A 21,532-nucleotide genomic window follows, 5' to 3' on the forward strand; every position below is an offset into this window, starting at 1 on the left:
AGACCCACGGATCCCCCCACTTGTGGGTCCCAGACCCACGGATCCCCCCACTTGTGGGTCTCAGACCCCTGGGCCCCACACTTATGGGTCCCAGACCCACGGATCCCCCCACTTGTGGGTCTCAGATGCTCCCACTTATGGGTCCCAGACCCACGGATCGCCCCCACTTGTGGGTCTCAGACCCCTAGGCCCCCCACTTATGGGTCTCCCCTCTGCCCCATAGCGCTGCCCCACAGCGGAGCCTTCAACCTCCACCCTGCCCCATATCGAATCCTGACCCACAACGGGACCCACAGCTTCGGGCACCGGGTGCTGCAGCTCCAGGGCGGCCGGTAAGATGTGGGGCAGGGACCCACGGGCCCCACACTTGTGGGTCCCAGACCCCTAGGGCCCCCCACTTATGGGGCACAGACCCCTAGAGCCCCACACTTATGGGGCACAGACCCCTAAGTCCCACTACTTGTGGGTCTCAGACCCCTGGGCCCCACACTTATGGGGCACAGACCCCTGGGCCGCACACTTGTGGGTCTCAGACTCCTATGTCTCCGCACTTATGGGGCACAGACCCCCAGGTCTCCCCACTTATGGGGCACAGACCCCTAAGTCCCACTACTTGTGGGTCTCAGACCCCTGGGCCCCACACTTATGGGTCCCAGACCCCCATGTCCCCCCACTTATGGGTCCCAGACCCCTGGGCCCCATACTTATGGGTCCCAGACCCCTATGTCTCTGCACTTATGGGGCACAGACCCCTAAGTCCCACTACTTGTGGGTCTCAGACCCCTGGGCCCCACACTTATGGGGCACAGACCCCTGGGCTCCACACTTGTGGGTCTCAGACCCCTATGTCTCCGCACTTATGGGGCACAGACCCCTGGGCCCCACACTTATGGGGCACAGACCCCTAGGGCCCCACACTTATGGGTCCCAGATGCCCCCACTTGTGGGTCTCAGACTTATGGGGCACAGACCCCTGGGCCCCACACTTATGGGTCTCAGACCCCTATGTCCCCCCACTTATGGGTCTCAGACCCCTATGTCTCTGCACTTATGGGGCACAGACCCCCATGTCCCCCCACTTATGGGTCTCAGACCCCTATGTCTCTGCACTTATGGGGCACAGACCCCCATGTCCCCCCACTTATGGGTCTCAGACCCCTATGTCTCTCCACTTATGGGGCACAGACCCCTAAGTCCCACTACTTGTGGGTCTCAGACCCCTGGGCCCCCCACTTATGGGGCACAGACCCCTGGGCCCCACACTTGTGGGTCTCAGACTCCTATGTCTCCGCACTTATGGGGCACAGAACCCCAGGTCTCCCCACTTATGGGGCACAGACCCCTGGGCCCCACACTTATGGGTCCCAGATGACCCCTATGTCTCTGCACTTATGGGGCACAGACCCCTAAGTCCCACTACTTGTGGGTCTCAGACCCCTGGACCCCACACTTATGGGTCCCAGATGCCCCCACTTGTGGGTCTCAGACCCCTATGTCTCTGCACTTATGGGGCACAGACCCCTAGGCCCCCCACTTATGGGGCACAGACCCCTGGGCCCCACACTTGTGGGTCTCAGACCCCTATGTCTCTGCACTTATGGGGCACAGACCCCTAGGCCCCCAACTTATGGGGCACAGACCCCTAGGGCCCCAACTTATGGGTCCCAGATGCCCCCACTTGTGGGTCTCAGACTTATGGGGCACAGACCCCTGGGCCCCACTACTTGTGGGTCTCAGACCCCTGGGCCCCACACTTATGGGTCTCAGACCCCCATGTCCCCCCACTTATGGGTCCCAGACCCCTGGGCCCCACACTTATGGGTCTCAGACCCCTATGTCTCTGCACTTATGGGGCACAGACCCCTAAGTCCCACTACTTGTGGGTCTCAGACCCCTGGACCCCACACTTATGGGTCCCAGATGCCCCCACTTGTGGGTCTCAGACCCCTATGTCTCCGCACTTATGGGGCACAGACCCCCAGGTCTCCCCACTTATGGGGCACAGACCCCTGGGCCCCCCACTTATGGGGCATAGACCCCTGGACCCCACACTTATGGGTCCCAGATGCCCCCACTTATGGGTCTCAGACCCCTATGTCTCTCCACTTATGGGTCCCAGACCCCCATGCCCCCCCACTTATGGGTCTCAGACCCCTATGTCTCTCCACTTATGGGTCCCAGACCCCCATGTCTCCCCACTTGTGGGTCTCAGACCCCTGGGCCCCACACTTGTGGGTCTCAGACCCCCATGTCCCCCCACTTATGGGTCTCAGACCCCTATGTCTCTCCACTTATGGGGCACAGACCCCTAAGTCCCACTACTTGTGGGTCTCAGACCCCTGGGCCCCACACTTATGGGTCGCTGACGCCCCTCCCCCCAGGGTGCTGGTGGGGGCCCCCGAGGCGGGGGAGGGGCAGCTCTTCCAGTGTCGAGTGGAGACGGGAGAGTGCCAGGAAATGGAACTGGAAGGTGGGACTGGGATGGACTGGGATGGACTGGGAGGGAACTGGGATGGACTGGGAGGGAACTGGGATGGACTGGGAGGGAACTGGGAGGGACTGGGATGGACTGGGAGGGAACTGGGATGGACTGGGAGGGAACTGGGATGGGATTGGGATGGAACTGGGAGGGACCAGGATGGGATTGGGATGGACTGGGCTGGGATTGGGATGGACTGGGAGGGACTGGGATGGACTGGGATGGACTGGGAGGGAACTGGGATGGGATTGGGATGGGATTGGAATGGACTGGGCTGGGATTGGGATGGACTGGGAGGGACTGGGAAGGAACTGGGATGGACTGGGATGGACTGGGAGGGAACTGGGAGGGACTGGGAGGGACTGGGATGGACTGGGATGGGATTGGGATGGACTGGGAGGGACTGGGATGGACTGGGATGGACTGGGAGGGACTGGGAGGGACTGGGAGGGAACTGGGATGGGATTGGGATGGACTGGGAGGGAACTGGGAGGGACTGGGAGGGACTGGGAGGGAACTGGGATGGGATTGGGATGGACTGGGAGGGAACTGGGATGGACTGGGATGGACTGGGATGGACTGGGAGGGAACTGGGATGGACTGGGAGGGAACTGGGAGGGACTGGGATGGACTGGGATGGACTGGGAGGGAACTGGGAGGGACTGGGATGGACTGGGAGGGAACTGGGATGGGATTGGAATGAACTGGGAGGGAACTGAGATGGACTGGGAGGGACTGGGATGGACTGGGATGTCGCCTCTCCCCCAGGGAACAGCTCCCGGACCCACATGGGGATGGCCCTGGCCCGGGACGGTGACGTCACCATCGTGAGTCCCCGCCCCATAGATCCCGCCCCACACCCTGCCCCACATCCTGCCCCATAGCACCCCACATCCCACCCAACGTCTCCAGAACCGCCTCCCTCAGCCCCATCTCCTGCCCCACATCCTCCCTCTCTCTGCCCCACATCCCGCCCCACACCCTGCCCCACATCCCGCCCCACATCCCGCCCCACATCCCCCTTCTCTGCCCCACAAGTGCCCCACATCCCACCCAACGTCACCAGAACCTCCTCCCTCAGCCCCATCTCCTGCCCCACATCCTCCCTCTCTCTGCCCCACACCCTGCCCCACACCCTGCCCCACATCCCACCCCACATCCCACCCCACATCCCTGCCCCACACCCTGCCCCACATCCCCCTTTTCTGCCCCACAAGTGCCCCACATCCCACCCAACGTCTCCAGAACCGCCTCCCTCAGCCCCATCTCCTGCCCCACATCCTCCCTCTCTCTGCCCCACATCCCGCCCCACACCCTGCCCCACACCCTGCCCCACATCCCACCCCACATCCCACCCCACATCCCTGCCCCACACCCTGCCCCACATCCCCCTTTTCTGCCCCACAAGTGCCCCACATCCCACCCAACGTCACCAGAACCTCCTCCCTCAGCCCCATCTCCTGCCCCACATCCTCCCTCTCTCTGCCCCACATCCCGCCCCACACCCTGCCCCACATCCTGCCCCACACCCTGCCCCATTTTGTGCCCCACATCCCCCTTCTCTGCCCCACAAGTGCCCCAAATCCCACCCAACATCACCAGAACCTCCTCCCTCAGCCCCATCTCCTGCCCCACATCCTCCCTCTCTCTGCCCCACATCCCGCCCCACATCCCGCCCCACATCCTGCCCCACACCTGCCCCCCCCCCAGGCCTGCGGCCCCGGCTTCACCCGGGAGTGCGACCGCAACGTCTACTCCAGCGGCCTCTGCCTCCTCCTGGACCCACAACTGCGGCCCCACGGCGTCCTGGCCCCCGGCTACCAAGGTGAGGGGCCCCATTCCCTGCCCCCCAACCCCTCTGCCCCACATCCTGCCCCACATCCTGCCCCACATCCTGCCCCACACATTCATGGTTGACCCATCAAGACCATGACGATTGACCGTGAAGACCACATTGTTGACGTGCCCCATAACGACGTCACCTTCTGTCCCCCCTGCCCCACATCCTGCCCCACAACCTGCCCCACACCCCGCCCCACACCCCGCCCCACACCCCGCCCCACACCCTGCCCCACACGTCCACCTTTCCTCCTTGATGGTTGACCCATCAAGACCATGACGGTTGACCACGTTGTTGACGTGCCCCATAACGACGTCACCTTCTGTCCCCCCTGCCCCACATCGTGCCCCACATCCTGCCCCACAACCTGCCCCACATCCTGCCCCACACCCCGCCCCACACCCTGCCCCACACGTCCACCTTTCCTCCTTGATGGTTGACCCATCAAGACCACGACGGTTGACCACGTTGTTGACGTGCCCCATAACGACGTCACCTTCTGCCCCCCCTGCCCCACATCCTGCCCCACAACCTGCCCCACATCCTGCCCCACATCCCGCCCCACACCCCGCCCCACACCCTGCCCCACACGTCCACCTTTCCTCCTTGATGGTTGACCCATCAAGACCACGACGGTTGATCACATTGTTGACGTGCCCCATAACGACGTCACCTTCTGCCCCCCCTGCCCCACACCCTGCCCCACACCCTGCCCCACATCCTGCCCCACACCCCGCCCCACACCCTGCCCCACACCCCGCCCCACACATCGACCTCCCCACGATGATGGTTGACCCATCAAGACCATGACGGTTGACCACGTTGTTGACGTGCCCCATAACGACGTCACCTTCTGTCCCCCCTGCCCCACATCCTGCCCCACATCCTGCCCCACACCCCGCCCCACACCCCGCCCCACACCCCGCCCCACACCCCGCCCCACACGTCCACCTTTCCTCCTTGATGGTTGACCCATCAAGACCACGACGGTTGACCACATTGTTGACGTGCCCCATAACGACGTCACCTTCTGTCCCCCCTGCCCCACATCCTGCCCCACAACCTGCCCCACATCCTGCCCCACACTCTGCCCCACACCCCGCCCCACACCCCGCCCCACACATCGACCTCCCCACGATGACGGTTGACCCATCAAGACCATGACGGTTGACCACGTTGTTGACGTGCCCCATAACGACGTCACCTTCTGCCCCCCCTGCCCCACACCCTGCCCCACATCCTGCCCCACATCCTGCCCCACACCCCGCCCCACACCCTGCCCCACACCCCGCCCCACACATCGACCTCCCCATGATGATGGTTGACCCATCAAGACCATGACGGTTGACCACGTTGTTGACGTGCCCCATAACGACGTCACCTTCTGCCCCCCCTGCCCCACATCGTGCCCCACATCCCGCCCCACACCCCGCCCCACATCCCGCCCCACACCCCGCCCCACACCCTGCCCCACACGTCCACCTTTCCTCCTTGATGGTTGACCCATCAAGACCACGACGGTTGACCACGTTGTTGACGTGCCCCATAACGATGTCACCTTCTGCCCCCCCTGCCCCACATCCTGCCCCATAACCTGCCCCACATCCCGCCCCACACCCCGCCCCACACCCTGCCCCACACCCCGCCCCACACCCTGCCCCACACGTCCACCTTTCCTCCTTGATGGTTGACCCATCAAGACCACGACGGTTGACCACGTTGTTGACGTGCCCCATAACGATGTCACCTTCTGCCCCCCCTGCCCCACATCCTGCCCCACAACCTGCCCCACACTCTGCCCCACACCCCGCCCCACACCCTGCCCCACACCCCGCCCCACACCCCGCCCCACACCTCGACCTCCCCACGATGACGGTTGACCCATCAAGACCATGACGGTTGACCACGTTGTTGACGTGCCTCATAACGACGTCACCTTCTGCCCCCCCTGCCCCACATCCCGCCCCACACCCTGCCCCACACCCTGCCCCACACCCTGCCCCACACCCTGCCCCACACCCCGCCCCACACCCCGCCCCACACATCGACCTCCCCACGATGACGGTTGACCCATCAAGACCACGACGGTTGACCACGTTGTTGACGTGCCCCATAACGACGTCACCTTCTGCCCCCCCTGCCCCACATCCTGCCCCACAACCTGCCCCACACCCCGCCCCACACCCCGCCCCACACCCCGCCCCACACGTCCACCTTTCCTCCTTGATGGTTGACCCATCAAGACCATGACGGTTGACCACGTTGTTGACGTGCCCCATAACGACGTCACCTTCTGTCCCCCCTGCCCCACATCCCGCCCCATAACCTGCCCCACATCCTGCCCCACACCTTGCCCCTCCCGTCCCCCAGGCTGCCTCCAGGGATTGGTCGATCTCGTCTTCCTCTTCGACGGCTCCAGCAGCATCAACTCCCAGCAGTTCAGGACCGTCCGGGATTTCATGGTGGACACCATGGAGAAGCTGGAGAACTCCTCCATCCACGTGGGTCCTGGGATCTATGGGGCGATCTATGGGTCCTGCCCCATAGCGACCCCCATCTATGGGGCAGTTCAGGGCCCTGCAGTTCTCATTCGGGCTCCTGCCCCATAGAATCTCGGGTTTCCATGGGCTCTATGGGCTCTAAGGGGCCCATTGGGGGATCTATGGGTCTATGGGCGGCTCTATGGGGCCCATGGGGGGATCTGTGGGGCGATCTATGGGGCGATCTATGGGTCCTGCCCCATAGCGACCCCCATCTATGGGGCAGTTCGGGGCCCTGCAGTTCTCATTCGGGCTCCTGCCCCATAGAATCTCAGGGTTCCGTGGGCTCTATGGGCTCTATGGGTCTATGGGCGGCTCTATGGGGCCCATGGGGGGATCTGTGGGGCGATCTATGGGGCGATCTATGGGTCCTGCCCCATAGCGACCCCCATCTATGGGGCAGTTCGGGGCCCTGCAGTTCTCATTTGGGCTCCTGCCCCATAGAATCTCGGGGTTCCGTGGGCTCTATGGGCTCTATGGGTCTATGGGCGGCTCTATGGGGCCCATGGGGGGATCTGTGGGGCGATCTATGGGGCGATCTATGGGTCCTGCCCCATAGCGACCCCCATCTATGGGGCAGTTCGGGGCCCTGCAGTTCTCATTTGGGCTCTTGCCCCATAGAATCTCGGGGTTCCGTGGGCTCTATGGGTCTATGGGCGGCTCTATGGGGCCCATGGGGGGATCTATGGGGCGATCTATGGGTCCTGCCCCATAGCGACCCCCATCTATGGGGCAGTTCGGGGCCCTGCAGTTCTCATTCGGGCTCTTGCCCCATAGAATCTCGGGGTTTCCATGGGCTCTATGGGCTCTATGGGTCTATGGGCGGCTCTATGGGGCCCATGGGGGGATCTGTGGGGCAATCTATGGGGCGATCTATGGGTCCTGCCCCATAGCGACCCTCATCTATGGGGCAGTTCGGGGCCCTGCAGTTCTCATTCGGGCTCCTGCCCCATAGAATCTTGGGGTTTCCATGGGCTCTATGGGCTCTATGGGTCTATGGGCGGCTCTATGGGGCCCATGTGGGGATCTATGGGGCGATCTATGGGTCCTGCCCCATAGCGACCCCCATCTATGGGGCAGTTCGGGGCCCTGCAGTTCTCATTCGGGCTCCTGCCCCATAGAATCTCAGGGTTTCCATGGGCTCTATGGGCTCTATGGGTCTATGGGCGGCTCTATGGGGCCCATGTGGGGATCTGTGGGGCGATCTATGGGGCGATCTATGGGTCCTGCCCCATAGCGACCCTCATCTATGGGGCAGTTCGGGGCCGTGCAGTTCTCATTCGGGCTCCTGCCCCATAGAATCTCAGGGTTCCGTGGGCTCTATGGGCTCTATGGGTCTATGGGCGGCTCTATGGGGCCCATGGGGGGATCTGTGGGGCGATCTATGGGGCGATCTATGGGTCCTGCCCCATAGCGACCCCCATCTATGGGGCAGTTCGGGGCCCTGCAGTTCTCATTCAGGCTCCTGCCCCATAGAATCTCGGGGTTCCGTGGGCTCTATGGGCTCTATGGGTCTATGGGCGGCTCTATGGGGCCTGTGGGGCAATCTATGGGGCGATCTATGGGTCCAGCCCCATAGCGACCCCCATCTATGGGGCAGTTCGGGGCCGTGCAGTTCTCGGACAAGATCCGCACCCAGTTCACGTTGAAGGATTTCGCCGCCCGGCCCCGGCCCCGGGAGCTTTTCCGGGACCTCGAGCAACTCGGGAGTCTGACGGACACCTTCAAAGCCATCGCCTACGTCACGTGAGCTCCCTGCCCCACACCCTGCCCCATAGCGGACCCACACCCTGCCCCACATCCCGCCCCACATCCCCCTTCTCTGCCCAGCAAGCGCCCCACATCCCACCCAACCTCACCGTCATCACCTCCCTCTGCCCCCACCTGGTCCCCGTCTGCTGCACTTCTCTGCCCCACATCCAGCCCCACATCCTGCCCCACACCCTGCCCCACATCCCGCCCCACATCCCGCCCCACATCTCACCCCACATCCCCTTTTTGTGCCCCACATCCCACCCAACATCACCAGAACCACCTCCTTGTACCCCACCTTGTCCCTACCTCCTGCCCTTCTCTGCCCCACATCCCGCCCCACGCCCTGCCCCACATCCCGCCCCACACCCTGCCCCACATCCTGCCCCACACCCTGCCCCACATCCCCTTTTTGTGCCCCACGTCCCACCCAACATCACCAGAACCACCTCCTTGTACCCCACCTTGTCCCTACCTCCTCCCCTTCTCTGCCCCACATCCCGCCCCACATCCCGCCCCACACCCTGCCCCACATCCTGCCCCACACCCTGCCCCACACCCTGCCCCACGTCCTGCCCCACATCCTGCCCCACATCCCCTTTTTCTGCCCCACATCCCACCCAACATCACCAGAACCACCTCCTTGTACCCCACCTTGTCCCTACCTCCTGCCCTTCTCTGCCCCACACCCTGCCCCACATCCCGCCCCACATCTCACCCCACACCCTGCCCCACATCCCGCCCCACATCCCGCCCCACACCCTGCCCCACATCCTGCCCCACATCCCCTTTTTGTGCCCCACGTCCCACCCAACATCACCAGAACCACCTCCTTGTACCCCACCTTGTCCCCGTCTCCTCCCCTTCTCTGCCCCACATCCCGCCCCACATCCTGCCCCACACCCTGCCCCACATCCTGCCCCACACCCTGCCCCACATCCCGCCCCACACCCTGCCCCACATCTCACCCCATATCCCGCCCCACATCCCCTTTTTGTGCCCCACATCCCACCCAACATCACCAGAACCACCTCCTTGTACCCCACCTTGTCCCCATCTCCTCCCCTTCTCTGCCCCACATCCCGCCCCACACCCTGCCCCACATCCTGCCCCACATCCCGCCCCACATCCCGCCCCACGTCCTGCCCCACATCCTGCCCCACATCCCCTTTTTGTGCCCCACATCCCACCCAACATCACCAGAACCACCTCCTTGTACCCCACCTTGTCCCCATCTCCTCCCCTTCTCTGCCCCACATCCCGCCCCACATCCAGCCCCACACCCTGCCCCACATCCCGCCCCACATCTCACCCCATGTCCCGCCCCACATCCCCTTTTTGTGCCCCACGTCCCACCCAACATCACCAGAACCACCTCCTTGTACCCCACCTTGTCCCCGTCTCCTCCCCTTCTCTGCCCCACATCCCGCCCCACATCCAGCCCCACGCCCTGCCCCACGCCCTGCCCCACATCCCGCCCCACACCCTGCCCCACATCCCACCCCACACCCTGCCCCACATCCTGCCCCACATCCCCTTTTTGTGCCCCACATCCCACCCAACATCACCAGAACCACCTCCTTGTACCCCACCTTGTCCCTACCTCCTCCCCTTCTCTGCCCCACATCCCGCCCCACATCCCGCCCCACACCCTGCCCCACATCCCGCCCCACGTCCTGCCCCACATCCTGCCCCACATCCCCTTTTTGTGCCCCACATCCCACCCAACATCACCAGAACCACCGCCTTGTACCCCACCTTGTCCCCATCTCCTGCCCTTCTCTGCCCCACACCCTGCCCCACACCCTGCCCCACACCCTGCCCCACATCCCACCCCATGTCCTGCCCCACACCCTGCCCCACATCCCCTTTTTGTGCCCCACATCCCACCCAACATCACCAGAACCACCTCCTTGTACCCCACCTTGTCCCCATCTCCTCCCCTTCTCTGCCCCACATCCCGCCCCACACCCTGCCCCACATCCCGCCCCACAGCCACAACATCTTCACCCCCGAGGCGGGGGCGCGGGCGGGGGCCAAGCGGGTCCTCATCCTCATCACCGACGGCGACGCCACCGACAAAGACAACGGCAGCGTCCGGGAGGCCAATGAGCGTGACATCATCCGTTACATCATCGGGGTGAGGTCATGCCTCGCCCCTCCCCCCCTTTCCCTGCCCCTCCCCCCCCATCCCCCCTCCGCCCCTCCCCCACCCCCGGCTTTCCCCAAATTCCCCTCCCCCCTTGGGTTGACCCAACCGCCTCCGTGTTGATGCTCTCCACGGGGGGGATGGATGGACCCACCCCTCCCCCACCCCCCCATATTTAGACAGATGCCCCTCCCCCCACCCCCACCCCCACCCCCTCCCCTCCCCCCATCCCTCCCCCGCCCCTCCCCCACCCCCGGCTTTCCCCAAATTCCCCTCCCCCCTCGGGTTGACCTGATCTCCTCCGTGTTGATGCTCTCCACGGGGGGATGGATGGACCCACCCCTCCCCCACCCCCCCATATTTAGACAGACGCCCCTCCCCCACCTTTCTCTGCCCCTCCCCCCCCATCCCCTCTCCGCCCCTCCCCCACCCCCGGCTGTCCCCAAATTCCCCTCCCCCCTCGGGTTGACCCAACCGCCTCCATTGATGCTCTCCATGGGGGGATGGATGGACCCACCCCTCCCCCACCCCCCCATATTTAGACAGATGCCCCTCCCCCCACTATACCCCTCCCCCTACCCCTCCCCCACCCCCGGCTGTCCCCAAGTTCCCCTCCCCCCTCGGGTTGACCCAACCGCCTCCGTTGATGCTCTCCACGGGGGGGATGGATGGACCCACCCCTCCCCCACCCCCCCATATTTAGACAGACGCCCCTCCCCCCCACCTTTCTCTGCCCCTCCCCCCCCCGCCCCTCCCCCACCAGGTGGGCAACAACTTCGGGACCCCCGACACCCGCCTCTACCTGAGCCAATTCGCCTCCAGCCCCAGTTCCGAATTCGTCAAAGTCCTGGAGAACTTCGAAAAACTCCGGGATCTTTTCCGGGAGATCCAGGCCAAGATTTATGACATCGAAGGTGACGTCATCACCATCCCCCCCCCACCCCACCCCCCACCCCTCCCCCCCCTCCTTTTTGACCCCTTTTTTTTTATTTTTTTTAGGCACCAGCGACTTGAACCGGTTCCACCTGGAACTTTCCTCCACCGGGATGAGCCTGGAGGTGGCCCATGTAGGACATCAAAAGGGGGGGAGGGGTTGGGGGGCTTGGGGGAGGGGGTGGGGTGTCCCCAACCCCCATCACGTGACACCCCCCCCCCCCCAAAATCAGGGTCGCCGGTTGACGGGGGCGGTGGGGGCCGATAACTGGGCCGGGGGGTTGGTGGAGATGGAAGAGACTGGGAAGGAGACCTTCGTGGCCAGTCCCTCGTTGGAGGAGAACGTGACGGACGCGTATCTGGGTGAGGGGGGGGAGGGGGGGATTTTTTTTGGGGTGGGGGAGGGGTGGGGGAGGGGTAGGGAATGTGGGGGGAGGGGTGAAGGTGGTGGGAGCCCAGTTGGGGGGTGACGGGAGAAGGTGGTGGTGGTGGGACTCCAGTTGGGGGTGGTGGGATCGTGGGGGGGAGGGGTTAATGGTGGGGGGGGAGGGGTGGGGGAGGGGTGGGGGAGGGGTGGGAGTGGTGGGGGGAGGGGTGAAGGTGGTGGGAGCCCAGTTGGGGGGTGAGGGGACCACGATGGGAGAAGGTGGTGGTGGTGGGACTCCAGTTGGGGGTGGTGGGATCGTGGATGGGAGGGGTTAATGAGGGGGAGGGGCAGTTTTTGGGGGTCCCAGTCTTGGGGGGAGGGGTCCCAGCTTGGGGGGAGGGGTGGGGAATGTGGGGGGAGGGGCTAAATGTGGTGGGAGCCCAGTTGGGGGGGGTGACGGGAGAAGGTGGTGGTGGTGGGACCCCAGTTGGGGGGTGGTGGGATCGTGGGGGGAGGGGTTAATGGTGGGGGGGGAGGGGTGGGGGAGGGGTGGGGGAGGGGTGGGAGTGGTGGGGGGAGGGGCTAAATGTGGTGGGAGCCCAGTTGGGGGGTGACGGGAGAAGGTGGTGGTGGTGGGACTCCAGTTGGGGGTGATGGGATCATGGATGGGAGGGGTTAATGAGGGGGAGGGGCAGTTTTTGGGGGTCCCAGTCTTGGGGGGAGGGGTCACAGCTTGGGGGGAGGGGTGGGGAATGTGGGGGGAGGGGCTAAATGTGGTGGGAGCCCAGTTGGGGGGGTGACGGGAGAAGGTGGTGGTGGTGGGACCCCAGTTGGGGGTGATGGGACTGTGGGGGGGAGGGGTTAATGGGGGAGGAGGGGGGTGAAGGAGTGGGGGAGGGGTGGGGGAGGGGGTGGGGGAGGGGTGGGGAATGTTGGGGGAGGGGCTAAATGTGGTGGGAGCCCAGTTGGGGGGTGATGGGACCACGATGGGAGAAGGTGGTGGTGGTGGGACCCCAGTTGGGGGTGGTGGGATCATGGATGGGAGGGGTTAATGAGGGGGAGGGGCAGTTTTTGGGGGTCCCAGTCTTGGGGGGAGGGGTCACAGCTTGGGGGGAGGGGTGGGGAATGTGGGGGGAGGGGCTAAATGTGGTGGGAGCCCAGTTGGGGGGTGAGGGGACCACGATGGGAGAAGGTGGTGGTGGTGGGACCCCAGTTGGGGGTGGTGGGATCGTGGGGGGAGGGGTTAATGGTGGGGGGGGAGGGGTGGGGGAGGGGTGGGGGAGGGGTGGGAGGGGTGGGGGGAGGGGTGAAGGTGGTGGGAGCCCAGTTGGGGGGTGACGGGACCACGATGGGAGAAGGTGGTGGTGGTGGGACCCCAGTTGGGGGTGGTGGGATCGTGGGGGGGAGGGGGTTAATGGGGGAGGAGGGGGGTGAAGGAGTGGGGGAGGGGTGAGGGAGGGGGTGGGGGAGGGGTGGGGAATGTGGGGGGAGGGGCTAAATGTGGTGGGAGCCCAGTTGGGGGGTGACAGGAGAAGGTGGTGGTGGTGGGATCCCAGTTGGGGGTGGTGGGATCGTGGGGGGAGGGGTTAATGGTGGGGGGAAGGGGTGGGGGAGGGGTGGGGGAGGGGTGGGAGTGGTGGGGGGAGGGGTGAAGGTGGTGGGAGCCCAGTTGGGGGGTGACGGGACCACGATGGGAGAAGGTGGTGGTGGTGGGACCCCAGTTGGGGGTGGTGGGATCGTGGGTGGGAGGGGTTAATGAGGGGGAGGGGCAGTTTTTGGGGGTCCCAGTCTTGGGGGGAGGGGTCCCAGCTTGGGGGGAGGGGTGGGGAATGTGGGGGGAGGGGCTAAATGTGGTGGGAGCCCAGTTGGGGGGTGACGGGAGAAGGTGGTGGTGGTGGGACTCCAGTTGGGGGTGGTGGGATCGTGGATGGGAGGGGTTAATGAGGGGGAGGAGGGGGGTGAAGGAATGGGGGAGGGGTGAGGGAGGGGGTGGGGGAGGGGTGGGGAATGTGGGGGGAGGGGCTAAATGTGGTGGGAGCCCAGTTGGGGGGTGAGGGGACCACGATGGGAGAAGGTGGTTGTGGTGGGACCCCAGTTGGGGGTGGTGGGATCGTGGGGGGAGGGGTTAATGGTGGGGGGGGAGGGGTGGGGGAGGGGTGGGGAATGTGGGGGGAGGGGTGAAGGTGGTGGGAGCCCAGTTGGGGGGTGACGGGAGAAGGTGGTGGTGGTGGGACTCCAGTTGGGGGTGGTGGGATCGTGGTGGGGAGGGGGTTAATGGGGGAGGAGGGGGGTGAAGGAGTGGGGGAGGGGTGAGGAAGGGGGTGGGGGAGGGGTGGGGAATGTGGGGGGAGGGGCTAAATGTGGTGGGAGCCCAGTTGGGGGGTGACGGGAGAAGGTGGTGGTGGTGGGACCCCAGTTGGGGGTGGTGGGATCGTGGGGGGAGGGGTTAACGGTGGGGGGGGGAGGGGTGGGGGAGGGGTGGGAAATGTGGGGGGAGGGGCTAAATGTGGTGGGAGCCCAGTTGGGGGGGGGTTGACGGGACCACGATGGGAGAAGGTGACCCCGGTGACGTCACCCGGGGGCCCACCTCGACCCCGGTGACCCCCCCCCAATCTTGAGGGCCGTGGGGTGCCCTCCCCTCCCCCCCCGTGGTGACCCGTGTCCCCTCCCCCCCCCCCCCCCCAGGCTACGCGGTGGCCGGGCTGCGTGTCCCCGGGCGGGCGCTGGTGGCCACTGGTGCCCCCCGTCACCGTCACGTGGGGGCCGTTGTCCTCTTCGAGGTCCCAGAAGCCACCGGGAGGTGGCAGGTCCTTCAGACCCTCCCCGGGGAGCAGGTACGGGGATGGGGGAGGGGTTTTGGGAGGGGGGGGGGGGGGGGGGGTGAGGGGTTGGGGAACCTTTGGGTGTCCCCTCCGTGGTGGTGACACGGGTGTCACCTACCCACCCGCAGGTGGGGTCCTACTTTGGGGCCACCCTGGGGGCCCTGGACCAGGAGGGGGTGACGGTGGCCCTGCTGGTGGGGGCACCCACCTTCTACGACGGGCGACGCGGGGGGAGGGTGCTCGTCTACCGATGGCAAGAGGTAAGGGGACAACGGGGAACCTTGGGGACAACGGGGACCCTTGGGGACATGGGGACTCTTGGGGAGATGGGGACCCTTGGGGACACCAGGACCTTTGGGGACACCAGGATCCTTGGGGACATGGGGACCCCTGGAGACATGGGGACTCTTGGGGACATGGGGACTCTTGGGGACACGGGGACCCTTGGGGAGATGGGGACCCTTGGGGACATCACCATCTCTGGGGACACCAGGACCCTTGGGGACACGGGGACCCTTGGGGACACCAAAGCCTTTGGGGACATCAAAGCCCTTGGGGACACCAGGACCTTTGGGGACACAGGGACCCTTGGGGACACCAAAGCCTCTGGGGACATCAAAGCCCTTGGGGACATGGGGAGCCTTGGGGACACAGGGAGCCTTGGGGAGATGGGGACCCTTGGGGACACCAGGACCTTTGGGGACACGGGGAACCTTGGGGACATCACCACCCCGGGGGACACTAGGACCCTTGGGGAGATGGGGACCCTTGGGGACACCAGGATCCTTGGGGACACGGGGACCCTTGGGGACACCAAAGCCTTTGGGGACATCAAAGCCCTTGGAGACATGGGGACCCTTGGGGACATGGGGATCTTTGGGGACATCAAAGCCCTTGGGGACATGGGGAGCCTTGGGGACACGGGGAGCCTTGGGGAGATGGGGACCCTTGGGGACACCAGGACCTTTGGGGACACAGGGACCCTTGGGGACACCAAAGCCCTTGGGGAGACCAGGACCCTTGGGGACATCAGGACCCTTAGGGACACAGGGACCCTTGGGGACACCAGGATCCTTGGGGACATCACCATCTCTGGGGACACGGGGACCCTTGGGGACATCAAAGCCCTTGGAGACATGGGGACCCTTGGGGACATCAGGATCCTTGGGGACACCAAAGCCCTTGAGGACACCAGGACCTTTGGGGACACCAGGACCCTTGGGGAGATGGGGACCCTTGGGGACACCAAAGCCCTTGGAGACATGGGGACCCTTGGGGACACCAGGACCTTTGGGGACACGGGGAACCTTGGGGAGATGGGGACCCTTGGGGACACCAGGACCCTTGGGGACATCAGGATCTTTGGGGACATCAAAGCCCTTGGAGACATGGGGACCCTTGGGGACATGGGGACTCTTGGGGACACGGGGACCTTTGGGGACACCAGGACCTTTGGGGACACCAGGAACCTTGGGGAGATGGGGACCCTTGGGGACACCAGGACCTTTGGGGACACCAGGACCCTTGGGGACACCAGGATCCTTGGGGACATGGGGAACCTTGGGGAGATGGGGACCCTTGGGGACACCGGGACCTTTGGGGACATCACCATCTCTGGGGACACGGGGACCCTTGGGGACACCAAAGCCCTTGGGGACACCAGGACCTTTGGGGACACCAGGAACCTTGGGGACACGGGGAACCATGGGGAGATGGGGACCCTTGGGGGACACCAGGACCCTTGGGGACATCACCATCTCTGGGGACATGGGGACCCTTGGGAACATCAAAGCCCTTGGAGACATGGGGACCCTTGGGGAGATGGGGACCCTTGGGGACATCAGGATCCTTGGGGACATCAAAGCCCTTGGAGACATGGGGACCCTTGGGGACACCAGGACCCTTGGGGGACACGGGGAACCTTGGGGAGATGGGGACCCTTGGGGACACCAGGACCTTTGGGGACATCAGGACCTTTGGGGAGATGGGGACCCTTGGGGACACCAGGACCTTTGGGGACATCAGGATCCTTGGGGACATGGGGACCCTTGGGGAGATGGGGACCCTTGGGGACACCAGGACCCTTGGGGACACCAAAGCCCTTGGGGACACCAGGACCTTTGGGGACATGGGGAACCTTGGGGACATCAGGACCCTTAGGGACACAGGGACCCTTGGGGACACCAGGACCCTTGGGGACACCAGGACCTTTGGGGACACCAGGACCCTTGGGGGACATGGGGAGCCTTGGGGACATGGGGACCCTTGGGGACATGGGGACCCTTGGGGACATCAAAGCCCTTGGAGACATGGGGACTCTTGGGGACATGGGGACCCTTGGGGAGATGGGGACCCTTGGGGACATGGGGACTCTTGGGGACATGGGGACCCTTGGGGACACCAGGACCCTTGGGGACATGGGGACCCTTGGGGACACCAGGACCTTTGGGGGCACCAGGACCCTTGGGGGACATGGGGAGCCTTGGGGAGATGGGGACCCTTGGGGACACCAGGACCCTTGTGGACATCACCATGTCTGGGGACACGGGGACCCTTGGGGACACCAGGACCTTTGGGGACACCAGGAACCTTGGGGAGATGGGGACCCTTGGGGACACCAAAGCCCTTGGGGACACCAGGACCCTTGGGGACATCAAAGCCTTTGGGGACATCAAAGCCTTTGGGGACACGGGGACCCTTGGGGACACCAGGACCCTTGGGGACACCAGGACTTTTGGGGACATCAAAGCCTTTGGGGACATGGGGATCCTTGGGGAGATGGGGACCCTTGGGGACACCAAAGCCCTTGGGGACACCAGGACCCTTGGGGACATCAAAGCCTTTGGGGACATCAAAGCCTTTGGGGACATGGGGACCCTTGGGGACACCGGGACCCTTGGGGACACCAGGACCCTTGGGGACACCAAAGCCCTTGGGGACATCAGGAACCTTGGGGAGATGGGGACCCTTGGGGACACCAGGACCCTTGGGGACATCACCATCTCTGGGGACACGGGGACCCTTGGGGACACCAGGACCTTTGGGGACACCAGGAACCTTGGGGGACACGGGGAACCATGGGGAGATGGGGACCCTTGGGGACACCAAAGCCCTTGGAGACATGGGGACCCTTGGGGACATGGGGACCCTTGGGGACACCAGGACCTTTGGGGACACGGGGAACCTTGGGGACATCACCACCCCGGGGGACACCAGGACCCTTGGGGAGATGGGGACCCTTGGGGACACCAAAGCCTTTGGGGACATCAAAGCCCTTGGGGACATGGGGACCCTTGGGGACATCAGGACCTTTGGGGGACACGGGGAACCTTGGGGGACATGGGGACATTGGGGACACCAAAGCCCTTGGGGACACCGGGGGGTGTCACCTCCCCCCGGGAGAGGGGCTGAGCGAGGTGGCACCACCCGGGGGTGCCCCACGGCAGGAGGTGACAGCCGGGGGTGTCCGGGGGGGGGGTGGGGGGACACAGGGGAGGCTGGAGGGCAGCGGGGAATTGGGGGGGTCCCCAGGTCACCCCCTGGGACGATTCGGGGCGGCGCTGGTGACAACGGGGGACCTGGACGGGGACGGGCTCCCCGAGGTGGCCGTGGGGGCGCCACTGGAGGACGAGGAACGTGGGGCCATCTACGTCTTCTCGGGGACAGCGGGGGGGGTGCAGCCCCACTACAGCCAGGTGGGACCTTGGGGACACCGCGGGGACATTGAGGGGACATTGAGGGGACACCATGGGGACATTGAGGGGACACCCAGGGGACATCATGGGGACATTGAGGGGACATTGAGGGGACACCGAGGGGACACCAAGGGGACATTGAGGGGACACCAAAGGGAAATCATGGGGACATTGAGGGGACACCAAGGGGACATCAAGGGGACATCGAGGGGACATCGAGGGGTCATCGAGGGGTCATCGAGGGGACACCACGGGGACATCATGGGGACACCATGGGGACATTGAGGGGACATCATGGGGACATCAAGGGGACACTGAGGTGGCATCATGGGGACATTGAGGGGACAACGAGGGGACATCATGGGGACATTGAGGTGACACCATGGGGACACCATGGGGACATTGAGGGGACATCGAGGGGACACCAAGGGGACATCGAGGGGACACCAAGGGGACATTGAGGGGACACCCAGGGGACATCATGGGGACACCAAGGGGACATCGAGGGGACATTGAGTGGACACCAAGGGGACATCATGGGGACATGGAGGGGACATTGAGGTGACATCATGGGGACATTGAGGGGACACCATGGGGACATCAAGGGGACATTGAGGGGGCAACGAGGGGACATCGAGGGGACACCCAGGGGACACCATGGGGACATCATGGGGACATGGAGGGGACATTGAGGGGACACTGAGGTGACATCATGGGGACATTGAGGGGACATTGAGGGGGCACCAAGGGGACATCAAGGTGACATTGAGGGGACACCAAGGGGACACCATGGGGACATCATGGGGACATTGAGGGGACACTGAGGGGACACCAAGGGGACACCAAGGGGACATCATGGGGACATTGAGGGGACATTGAAGGGACACCATGGGGACATCAAGGTGACATTGAGGGGACACCGAGGGGACACCATGGGGACATCGAGGGGACACTGAGGTGACACCATGGGGACATTGAGGGGACACCAAGGGGACATTAAGGGGACACCAAGGGGACATCATGGGGACATTGAGTGGACACCGAGGGGACATCATGGGGACATCATGGGGACATCAAGGGGGCACCAAGGGGACACCAAAGGGAAATCATGGGGACATCGAGGGGACACCAAGGGGACACCATGGGGACATCATGGGGACACCATGGGGACATTGAGGGGACACCATGGGGACACCAAGGGGACACCAAAGGGAAATCATGGGGACATCGAGGGGGACACCAAGGGGACATCGAGGGGACACCATGGGGACATCGAGGGGACATTGAGGGGACATTGAGTGGACACCATGGGGACATCAAGGGGACACCATGGGGACATCATGGGGACATTGAGGGGACATTGAGGTGACACCAAGGGGACACCAAGGGGAAACCAAGGGGACACCATGGGGACACCAAGGGGACATTGAGGGGACATTGAGGGGACATCATGGGGACATTGAGGGACACTGAGGTGACACCATGGGGACATTGAGGGGACATCAAGGGGACATCATGGGGACACTGAGGTGACATCATGGGGACACCATGGGGACATCATGGGGACATCGAGGGGACACCATGGGGACACCAAGGGGACATCAAGGGGACATCATGGGGACACCATGGGGACATCGAGGGGACACCAAGGGGACATCAAGGGGACACCAAGGGGACATTGAGGGGACATCAAGGGGACACTGAGGTGACACCAAGGGGACACCAAGGGGACATCAAGGTGACATTGAGGGGACACCAAGGGGACACCAAGGGGAAACCAAGGGGACACCATGGGGACATCATGGGGACACCAAGGGGACATTGAGGGGACATCATGGGGACATTGAGGGGACACCAAGGGGACATTGAGGGGACATTGAGGGGACATTGAGGGGACATCGTGGGGACATGGAGGGGACATCATGGGGACATTGAGGGGACATTGAGTGGACACCATGGGGACATCAAGGGGACACCATGGGGACATCATGGGGACATTGAGGGGACATTGAGGTGACATCATGGGGACATTGAGGGGACAGCATGGGGACACCAAGGTGACATTGAGGGGACATTGAGTGGACACCAAGGGAACAGCAAGGGGACATCAAGGGGACATCGAGGGGACACCATGGGGACACCAAGGGGACATCATGGGGACATCATGGGGACACTGAGGGGACACTGAGGTGACACCGTGGGGACATTGAGGGGACACCAAGGGGACATCATGGGGACATGGAGGGGACATCATGGGGACACCATGGGGACATCGAAGGGACACCCAGGGGACATCAAGGAGACATCATGGGGACATTGAGGGGACACCATGGGGACATTGAGGTGACATCATGGGGACATTGAGGGGACACCAAGGGGACACCAAAGGGAAATCATGGGGACATTGAGGGGACACCGAGGGGACACCATGGGGACATGGAGGGGACATGGAGGGGACACCGTGGGGACATCATGGGGACATGGAGGGGACACCAAGGGGACATCATGGGGACATTGAGGGGACACCATGGGGACACCGAGGGGACATCAGGGGACCCCGTGGGGCCATGGAGGTGCCGATGTCCCGGGTCCCTCAGCGGGTGTCGGGGGGCCTCGGTGGCCCCGGGGCTGCGGTTCTTCGGGACGGCGCTGGACGCGGGGCTGGACCTGACGGGGGAGGGGCCGGGGGACGTGGCCGTGGGGACCGAGGGACACGTGGTGGTGCTGAGGTGGGGGAGGGGCGGTGGGGGGAGGGGGGAGGGGAGGGGGGGGAGGGGACGTGGGGGTGGGGGAGGGGATATTGGGGATGGGGGGAGGGGAGAGAGGGGGGAGGGGAGGGGGAGGGGATGGGGAGAGGGGGGAGGGGGAGGAGGGGGTGGGGGAGGGGACATGGGGACGGGGGGGAGGGGAGAGAGGGAGGGGGGAGGGGAGGGGAGATGGGGGGAGGGGACGGGG

The 21,532-nt window shown here is 64.4% G+C and overlaps 1 protein-coding gene across 1 annotated transcript; it reads left to right on the top strand.

The window, feature by feature from the left end:
- Window positions 1-223: 223 nt before the first annotated feature.
- On the top strand, window positions 224-21,306 carry LOC141478045 (integrin alpha-L-like; the record flags this gene model as incomplete). The annotated part of the gene is made up of 14 exons (XM_074167181.1): window positions 224-332; window positions 2,382-2,470; window positions 3,248-3,306; window positions 4,190-4,304; window positions 6,690-6,820; window positions 8,460-8,605; window positions 10,607-10,751; window positions 11,524-11,674; window positions 11,760-11,827; window positions 11,927-12,056; window positions 14,746-14,894; window positions 15,011-15,142; window positions 18,374-18,577; window positions 21,176-21,306. Coding segments are annotated over 14 exons (1,759 nt in total), but the record flags the coding sequence as incomplete, so codon positions are not given.
- Window positions 21,307-21,532: the final 226 nt, after the last annotated feature.

The sequence above is a fragment of the Numenius arquata genome, unplaced genomic scaffold (genome assembly GCF_964106895.1).
Source record: "Numenius arquata unplaced genomic scaffold, bNumArq3.hap1.1 HAP1_SCAFFOLD_1320, whole genome shotgun sequence".
NCBI classification, from domain to species: domain Eukaryota; kingdom Metazoa; phylum Chordata; class Aves; order Charadriiformes; family Scolopacidae; genus Numenius; species Numenius arquata.